We start from the raw sequence: 10081 nt of genomic DNA on the forward strand, positions 1-10081 counted from the left end.
AATAAACAGGAGACTGGTGCCCACCATGTGCATGCATGCAAATGCGCCCAGAGACCCCTTCTGTGCTGCTCCCTCCGCCCCTGCCACATAGCAAGGCTAATGGTGTCCCCAGGTCTGGCTGGGGGCTCAGCTACAAAAAGACCCATGTGGTCAGTCTGGTTTCCAGCAGGGCCCAGCCCCAGGGCTCTGTTAGAATCAAGAGCCTCCCAATAGTGGGTGGAGAACGGCACACACTCACACGAGCATGCGTTTCCATGCCGGNGGGCTGGGAGGGACAGGAACTGTGCCATTCCTTATTTTCAACTGGCTGATTTCTCTGACATTTGATCCAGCCCAAAAGGCAGGAAAGAAAAATGGTTATTAGCTCTCCTACAAGTTTTTTCTTTCTTCACTGGCCCTGTATTTCAGGATATTTTAATATTATTTTCATTTGGTGGGGGAGGGGGGGACATATCTCGTTTAATGTGACCATCTCTAAAAGCTTCTTTCTTTGATACATTTTATGATGAATGAAATGTAATTTTAAGTTTTCACACTGACTTTGTTTTGGAAAACCCACTTCCGTTTACCCAGTCACTTGTATTCCAACACAGTGAAATTATTTTTCGGTGCCTTGATCAGGACTAAGAGAATTGCCAAGAATAGGACAGAATGAAAATGGAAGGCATAGCGACATGTTGGCATCAGTAACGGGCACATTTCCAGGCTCTTCATCTGTCAGAGGCGTGAAATGGGTGACAAGTGGCTTTCGGGGCTCTGGCAGTAGAATGTGCTTCCGTGCATGTGGAGGTGGGAACCTAGGTGGCTCTGTGGGTGTTATGGCTGGAAAGTTATCTTCTCCTCAGGAGCAGAAATACAGCATTGACTTATAAAACAAGAAACTGAGTTTGTGGAGTTTATGAAGGATTTGCTGCATCTTGTTCCTTCTGTTTGAGTTCAGAAAGTATTTGGAGATGTTAGCAGACATCTTCGGGAGGTTAAAGGTCATGAATTGCTCAGAGGAGATAAATATGGAGTAACCAAAAGGAAGGACGACTGGACGGGGCATTCTCACCTCTGCTGTTTTCTCTCTTGAGTAGCTGGTTCTCTCGCTGTGTGTTTCAAGACCGAGGACAGGAGCTGGTGGACGGGCTCAAGGTCTGCCTGCAAGGTTGGTGTCCGTGTGCACGGGTCCCTGCAGCTGTGCTATCGGAAGGTGTGCCCAGATTGTGGTGGGGGTCCTGTGGGCGGTGTGCCAGCCGTGGGGGGTGTGGGTGTGCCAGCCGTGGGCAGTGGCGGCGTGAGTGTGCCAACCCGTGCCCCGACCCCCGCAGCCGCCCTGCGGGCCTGGAACAGCTGTAACACCTACATGCCCAGCCGCATCATCGTGTACCGGGACGGCGTGGGCGACGGGCAGCTGAAGACGCTGGTCAACTACGAGGTGCCGCAGTTCCTGGACTGCCTCAAGTCTGTGGGCAGGGGCTACAGGTGAGCGGCGTGGGGCGCTGGGTCCCAGTGCCACCGCGCGGTACCCGCTCGGGTGTCAGGAAGGAGGACAAGCGAGAAGCTAACCAGCTGGGTGCGGGAGGCGGGGGGCATGGGGGGGCAGCCGAGGCAGCAGGCCGACAGTGCCCGTCACCAGGCATCCCCCTGTGGCCCTGGGCTAGCCGACGCCTAGAGTGCAGGGCCTTGAGATCCTGAGTGTGGGCACACCGCGGGCATGGGATGCCAAGTGCAGGACATCCCAGGTCGTCTCACCTTCCTCATCCTCGTCCTCGTCACAAGTGAACACTTGCTTCACCAGACCCAGGGGGCCCAAGACTCCAGGTGCGAGATGTAGGCCCCAGAGGGGCCGCAGGGGAACGTCAGAGGGACCGTCGCACTGGGCAGCAGTGGGCTGTGTGGGCAGACACGGTGTTTCTAACCCGTCTGTTTAGGTAAAGTCACCTTCCTCTCCCCTGTGCTGGTGCCAGGCCCGTGAGGGAGCACAGCCGGGCCTCTCCCAGTTTGGGCCGTCTGACCGTGTGTGCGGACAACAGCGTGCACAGCCTTCCTGGTAAACGCTGTGCATGGAGGCCCTGCCCCCGTGTCTGACCGTGGGTTTGTGCTCGCAGGACAAGCCCCTAGTGGGGTGGGCACAGGACAGCGAGGCCCCAAGGAGCGTGGCATTCGCCGCGTACTCAGCGCATCAGCACTGACTCCACTCCCACACGGGTGCGTGTACATGTGTGGCGGTCCATGCTGGGTCTGAAATGAACTGTGAGGCGAGGCTGGAAAGGGTGTGGGCATCGCTCAGGCCAACTGCATACCGCCCTCCAGAGGGCCACAGGGACAGGGGCCTGATCCGACTGCTGCACGATCACTAGGGGATAGTTTAGTCTGGACTCAGGGAAGCCAGCTGAGAAGTTGACATAAGGACTAGAGGGTGACGTGCGGGGGCCGAGGGGTGAGCGAGCAGTGATGCCCCTGGCCCCCATGCACTGTGAACCAGTAACTGAGATGCAGGAAGTCGGATGAGGAGACCATTTGAAGGGCCGACCTAGCAACAATTTTCAAGGGATACCTCGTTTGCCGCACCGCACTTGAGGTGTTTCAAACTGCGCGCTCGGCAGAGGTGCCGGACTTAACGTCTTTTTGTGCGATGGACACGGAACGTGCTTGGTCTGCTGGCCTGTGTCAGGGTGTGTGCACGTGCTGTCGTCTCCCACCCACCGCTCCTCCTGGGCCCTTAGTCCAGCGCCTTACAGGTCGTGGGGCCTCCCTCACACCCTCACAGCTTGGACAGCTGATGTGGCGGGGGCGTTAAACGGCATATACCAGGTCTGACAATTAAGTTTGCAAACTTGTTGCAACGACGTTGCTAACCTTTTTTGATATCAGAGGGATTATTCTTTATGAATTTGTAGCAATTGGACAAACAGTGAACCAAGTTTACTTTTGGAAGTGCTGAAAAGGCTGCATGAAAAAGTTAGACGACCTGAACTTTTTGCCAACAATTCATGGCTCTTGCATCACGACGATGCATCAGCTCACACGGCCTGTCCGTGAGGGAGTTTTCAGCCAGGCAACAAGTANGTAGTGTGGTGGTGGTGCAAACATGGAAACAGTCAGTGGTTGGGTCATGTGAGGGAGGCGCAGTAAAGGTGTCATTTTGAGAGAAATGACTCAGTCACGTTTCTTTAGAGACCACGTGGCTGGTGAGCCACACACCGAGAATGAGATTATGGACATAAATGATGTGATAGGAAAGATACTTGTCTGGGGATGTCAACTTTAAGCTAACATGGAATTGTGGGAGATCCAGGAGGAGGCAGTAGGTGTGTGTAAGGACTATGCCAGGGCCTGGCATGAAACTCGCCGGCAGTGCCCAGTTTCACAGTAGCTTCCATAGGAAAACTGGTTACCGTGGGCACCTTCAGTCTCTTCACAGTTTTTCCAACTGTTTATACTAGATCAACTGAAACATGAAACAATATTAAAATCAGTCTTCCACTTGCGCCCTCCCACCTGGCACAGTGCCCCGTCCGGAGTCAGCACTGAAGTGTGTTGAAGGCGGGACTTTCGTGCCTTAAGACACTGTACGTGAGAGAGTTAGAACAGGAGCTGGTTTTAGACTTCCTGACCAACTCGGCTTAAGGTGCCGTATAGACAGTCAGAAGTAAGTGTGCACCCTGAGTGCCGTCCTCTCGTTCTTTTCCTTGCAAGCAAGAACACGATGACTGGGCGAGCCAGAGCGAGAGCCAGAGGGCGAGCGCGAGGTCAGGAGACAGTGCAACACGTGGGCACTGCTGCGGTGAGTGGCCATTTCTGGCTGTGATGCGGGACGCTGTGGTCAGACATGTCCCTCCCGGCCTCAGTCGGCCTGTCAGAAACAAGACGATGGAGGAGGCAGGAGCCCACCAAGGAAGCCATGTTCCACGCCCCAAGGGTACCAGGAACNTAGACTCTACTTAAACTTAACCGGCTCTTCGGGCACCTGGAGAAACCCATCCTCTCACTGCCAGCACTTGGAGTGGTGCTGAGGCTGTGCCCTCGCTGCTGTGACGTCGGTTCCGGGCAGGTCATCTAACATTCCTCCTAAAGCCCACATGTGCTTGTGCCCACGGGGTCTACTTTCGTCCGGCTCTCGTACAGCGGGCAGCACGGTGCACAGCCCCCTGCCATCGTCACCGGCTCACACGCCAGCCCTCTGCCTCGTGTCTCCTGGGCCCCAGGTGACTTTGGTACTCTCTGCAGTCATGCTACCTGGTGTTTCGCCATTTGAGCCCGTGTAGTTGTCCTTACACCCTTTCATGTTCTCTGCCTCTCGGATTTGCTTTAAATCCCTAATGGGTGCAGTTAGTTAGGGAACAGCCGGAACAGCCGTCGGGCGAGGGTCTGTGCAGAAACGTGTTTGGGAAGGCGGTGCCGATGTGCAGGTGGGAGTTGGGGCAGTCGGTGTGCCGTGATGAGCAGCATATCAAGTATCTGTAGTGCCACAGGCTCGTGACGCGTGCTGAAAGCGAACAGCACAGCGTCTTAAGCAGCTTTCACATGCACGCGGTCCCGAGTGGGCCGTGGTAAGTTCCTGGACCCCGAGGGAGCATCGTCTTGAGGAGGTAGGTCCCTTAGTCCACGGACCTCCGCAGTGTAAGGAACTTGTCATCTTGCCATGAGCCTTCAGAAAGGCGAGCCTCACGTGCAGTCTGCTTTGTTCTGTAATTCCAGGTATGATTTCTTTATTGTGAGCCAGGCCGTGAGAAGTGGCAGTGTCTCCCCCACACACTACAATGTCATCTATGACAGCAGTGGCCTGAAGCCAGACCACATACAGAGGCTGACGTACAAGCTCTGTCATGTCTATTATAACTGGCCAGTAAGTATTCTTACAGTCGATGTTTATTCCCATCATGAGAGGCACTTGTCAAAGTGGAATTGCTGTGCTTTCAAAGGCGTTTATAGTTAATACTGAGCTCTAGAGACAGGAGGCTCTGAGTAATAACACCTTTCTTTCTTCCACTGAAGGGTGTCATTCGCGTGCCAGCTCCGTGCCAGTACGCACACAAGCTGGCCTTCCTCGTGGGCCAGAGCATCCACAGGGAGCCTAACCTGTCCCTGTCCAGCCGCCTGTACTACCTGTGACCTGCGGGGCGTGAGCAAGGGGCCGCTTTGCTTTTGGAAAGGATAAATGGGATTTTTTTCAAGCTTATTTTTTTAACGTTACCTTTCTAGATTAAACTTGGGAAGGGAATTAGGAAATGTAATATTGCTATTAACTGACTTAGAGGTAAAAATTAAGGTTTTACATTTTATCTTGTTTGCTTATAAATATACTGTGAGGATTTTTTTGTTTCTGTTGGGAAAGGTGGGTAAGGTTCTCTGTTATAAACAGAGTCTTAAGCTATTTGAAAAGTGGAGATTTACTTGAAAATCCTTTCAGGAGTGAGAGCCCTACTTGTGAACCTCTATATTAACCTTTTGAAATATTTCTTTTGAATTTAAAGGAGAAAAGACATAAGTGGGAAGCTCGGGTCAGTCGTCAGCTAGAGCTTTATTTGGGTGTCTCATAGCTCCCTATTTTAAAGACAAAAGCCACCACTGAATGACTGAGAGACAGCATACCACCAGGGAGACGTAAGCTCAGGTTTTCATTTTGGGGCTAAGTGGTATGGCGGTTAATAGAAGCTAGTTGAAAAGTTTTAAATTTCTGTCCAAAGAAACATTTTAAGATTCTTTAACAAGAGGCCAGTAGCCTATATTAACATTCTATTTATTTTGTTTAGCCTATATTAACATTCTATTTATTTTGTTTTGCAACTGGGAATCATTCTATTATCAAATAAAATTGAAGTGATTGTCACCTTATTTGAATGACAGTGTACTTTTTGCTTTTCCTGAAAGCATATGCACTTTTCTCCATTTATGTGTTTTTTAAACTGCTGGAGCGTATACTCAGTCTATTGCTCCAAGCTGAATTGGTGCCACTTCTGAAGTTCATGTCCGAGTAGACGGGTGGGTAGCGCCTCTGCCTGCAGCGTTCGAAGCACGAGGCTGGGGTTCGGAGCTTGTCAGGAGGCGCCGACGAGGCAGGCTGTGTGCTGTGAGGCTGCTCATTGGAATTCTGTCACAGCGACATACCTGTAAGGGCTTTTCAGGAAAGTTAGCAGAGAGTCGGCTTGAAGTGAATGCGTGATTGTATGTCATCAGAGGAAGGGATGGACCCCAGCACCGCAGCGCTGTCCGGGGACTCAGTGAAGCGCTGTCCTCCTGTTGCTGCACCTGGTCGTGTGGAGCGAGTGCCATGCAGGCCCAGCCTTAGTAACATTATGAATGAAAACCTTTGTTTCCTTCCAGTTTTTGGAGCTAGTAACTTGTTGATCTGGTTCTTGGCTGTTTGCTCAGGTTTCGAAACCTGTTTGATTTCTAAAGATGAGAAGAAACGAAACCCAGGCCTGAAGTTTTAGGATGCCGGAAAAGAGACACGAGGAGGGACGGGCCACGGTGCTAGGGGCACAGGGTCAGATGACGGGCAGATTCTTAACGCAGTTTCGTGGCTCGTCAGTGGCTTGGGTCATTAAAGCCTCTTCTTAGCACGTTTTAAATGACCCTGTAAAGTTGAAAGGCTTCACTGTCTTCTAAACCACAAAGCTGGTCATTGTNCCTGTCTTCGTAGGACAGGTCCCTGGTGCCAGTGGGCACTTGGGTGGCAGCTGTGGACATGAGTATTTTTAACAACTGCCATCCTCCTTGGACACGCTTTGTATCTTCCCCCTTCCGAGGGCACTCTGTCCATCACTGCTGCCCCAGGGTCAGGGGGCCCGCTGAGGTCCCCACCGTGCCGTGGGGGCGTTATTGACGACGTTTTGGCTTTCTCATGGGAACGCACAGAGCTCACAGTCTCCAACTTTCTTCCAGTTTGATTACAACCCACAGTTTGCAGATTGGTCTAAAGAGACAAGAGGTGCTCCGTTAATTAGCGTTAAGCCGCTTGACAACTGGCTGCTGATCTACACGCGGAGAAATTATGAAGCGGCCAATTCATTGGTCCAAAACCTGTTTAAAGTCACGCCAGCCATGGGCATACAAATGAAAAAGGCCATCATGTAAGTTCACCATGTTATTTCTCCCTGAAAATGAGTGGCCACTTGGAGGGTGTGGGGACTCAGGAGCAATAGGAGAATTAAGAACTTGATTGTCTCAACGCTGTGATACAGCTCCACGTGACGTGGACACACAGACGTATTTCAGTGACTGAGAATTTTCAAGGTCCTGCTCGCGTGTGTGACAGACAGCTGTTGCTCCAATGGCCACTCTTGGTGTTCTGTCTCGTGCCTGACACGGAAGTGTTGCCTGCACCCCAGCGCACGGGGACTTTGTAACACACGGTGCACTTGCCGCCCTTTCTCTGACTGTGGACTCATGTTTCCATTCTAGGATCGAAGTGGACGACAGAACCGAAGCCTATTTAAGAGCCTTGCAGCAGAAGGTTACATCAGAGACCCAGATGGCAAGTCGCTAACGGACCCGTAGGCGGTGCTCCTGGGATGGCTTGATTTAAAGGGGCATCTGTAAATCTCAGAACCCGAGCTCATTTCCCAAATATTATAATTAGTCCCCAGCTGGCCACAGAGTATATGTGTCACCGTCGTACAGTAGCGACATCCATGCTGGCTCCCGTATGCCGTGGAGCTGTGCGCTGCGACGGTGGAGAAGGGACGGGAAAACTAAGCCGCCTTAAATTTATTTGGACTCAGTGGCTTTAATTCTCCTAGAAGATGGGGGAAACAGAAAGGCCCAAACATAAAAATCAATGCCAATATCCAGCACACAGATGTCATGATGAGGCGACAGCCCTCGTGACGCTGTATGCGTGGCGCTTCGCCTCAGAAGTAAGCGGGCTCCACGTAGTGGCTGTTTTAGCCCCTCATCTACTCACACGCCAAGGCGGGTCACTGGCATGCTGTCTGGAATAAAGGAGACACCCAGGGCGGGGAGGCAATTTTGTTGGGGGCTGTAGAGAAGGAAGACAGGAACCTGGGTTTGAGCTGGAGAATACAGTGGTGAGTGAGGGCTACACTCGGCTCTGGAACGCTCCTAAACTTGGAGCCCTAGGATCTGGGCAGCAGTGGGTGGGTGGATTTATTCTCCAGCTTTACTGAGATATGACTGACTGTAGCTTATGTGAGTTTACTATAGTTTGATAAACGTATCTATTGTGAACTGGTGATTTGATACATGTATCTATTGTGAATTGATGATTTGATACGAGCATCTATTGTGAATTGGTGACTTGATATGTGTATCTATTGTGAATTGATGACTTGATACGNAGAGTCAGCAGCCTGGGTTCACTCAGCCGAGACCTCAGCAGCCCCCGGCAGACGGGGAGCTGGTCGCCCGTGGACGACTGAGAGGACCAGTGGGAGCAACAGCCAAGTCACAAGGTGAAGGGAGAGCGAAAAGACCGTGTGTGTGTGTGTGTGTGTGTGTGTGTGTGTGTGTGTGTGAGTGTGTGTGTGTGAGAGAGAGAAAGAGACGTGACACGGTAACCAGTGTACAAGCTAAATAAATGTAGAGCATGACGATCTCACACTGTGCAGCTGCTACACAGCAGGGTGCCACAGGCTTTCCTGTCTCCCTAGAAATGAAAAGAGCATGTCCGTGACAGAGCCCAAGGATGGCAAGGCAATTAAATTCTAAACAAATTGTAAATTCACTTATTCGTTAATAAACCATTTTCGCTGAGGGTGACAGATAAGACAGGGGCAGTGACATATTTAAAGGACCTTTCAATATGTCGAGCCCCTGAAAGCGAGGTCCAGGAACTGTGTTTAGCAGCTCCTGTAAAGTGCTTTGTAAGTGATGTTCTTGTATAAACTTACTGCATTCCTGTGAAGTTCATTATCCTCAATTTTTCAGATGAAGAGCTCGAAGCTCACATTAAGATGCTTCCACGGTATGTCCAGAACTGACACTGTGTTTAAGCTACTGTTGCTTCTCTGACGGAGAAGTCCAGAAGTCAGCAGTTCTGAGCTAGTTCTGGTGTTTGTGGGTGGAAGAGAGGGTTCTTTGTTCTTTGTTTCCTGTTCCCTTTACTGGGGTGTTTAATTTTCCTTTCTTTTTTTTTCAGAAGTCCAGATTTCTGCTGGATTTCAGGAGTTATCATTATCAGAGAGAGGAGGTCGTCGACGAGATTTCCATGACCTCGGTGTGAACACAAGACAAAACCTGGACCATGTTAAAGAGTCAAAAACAGGTAGGTTCATTCTTAACACGCTTCGTGTGCCCGCTCGTCAGGTCCTCAGAACAGCGCATCGAAGTGCTTTGTCTTATGGGTCCTCTTGTCTGTCACGTAACCAGAAAGAAAGGACACATTTGGTCCAGGATGCTGCGTGGTCCTCTCTCCCCTTGGCTTTGAGGATGTGGTCACAGGTGCCTTCAGCGGCACGGAAAGGTTTTTCATTAAATAGTACATCAGTCACTTCTCTCTTGTAAAACTCTCTGCCATAAGGAGATCTGGTTGGGTCAGTTGTAAGTTTATTTCTAAATGTGTGCTTTTAGGAGTTCCCCTAGGTAGACTTAGGGGCCCCCACAGTCGGATGTCTGGGAATGCCTGTGGTGTCTGCTGCTCCATCTTTGGGTTACAGGACGGTGTCTGCCGTGTCACCCAGGAGCGATTTCACGGGAGGACAAACCTGGTAACTGGCTGACTGAGCATGCCTTGCTTTCACAGGCTCTTCGGGTATTATAGTGAGGCTGAGCACGAACCACTTCCGGCTGACGTCGCGTCCCCAGTGGGCCTTGTATCAGTATCACATCGACTACAACCCTCTGATGGAAGCCAGGAGGCTCCGCTCAGCTCTTCTTTTTCAACATGAAGATTTGATCGGGAGGTGTCATGCTTTTGATGGAACAATTTTATTTTTACCTAAAAGACTACAGCAGAAGGTTATTTCAGATGTCGGGATGGGGAGAGGGAGGTGGGGGGTTTCCATTTCAGAGCAGACCTCCATGATCTAGGGCAGCACTTGGAGCAACCCCGGTGATCTCCTGTGTAGTGAACCCAAAGGCCCTGTGTCATTATCGTGTCACTGTCATATCCCCGAGTAACTTATCACAACTC

General features: G+C 51.0%; 1 protein-coding gene across 1 annotated transcript in view; it reads left to right on the top strand.

Moving 5' to 3' along the window:
- The first annotated feature begins 3694 nt into the window (after positions 1-3694).
- PIWIL1 (piwi like RNA-mediated gene silencing 1) overlaps positions 3695-10081 on the top strand; it is an 11568-nt gene continuing 5181 nt past the window's right edge. Inside the window, exons 1-4 of the mRNA XM_019668920.1 lie at positions 3695-3772; positions 8291-8402; positions 9089-9214; positions 9692-9938. Of these exons, the coding sequence (XP_019524465.1) occupies positions 3695-3772; positions 8291-8402; positions 9089-9214; positions 9692-9938 (563 nt within the window). The remainder of the gene's footprint in view (positions 3773-8290; positions 8403-9088; positions 9215-9691; positions 9939-10081) is intronic.

This window comes from Hipposideros armiger, unplaced genomic scaffold, assembly GCF_001890085.2.
Source record: "Hipposideros armiger isolate ML-2016 unplaced genomic scaffold, ASM189008v1 scaffold_544, whole genome shotgun sequence".
NCBI classification, from domain to species: Eukaryota; Metazoa; Chordata; class Mammalia; order Chiroptera; family Hipposideridae; genus Hipposideros; species Hipposideros armiger.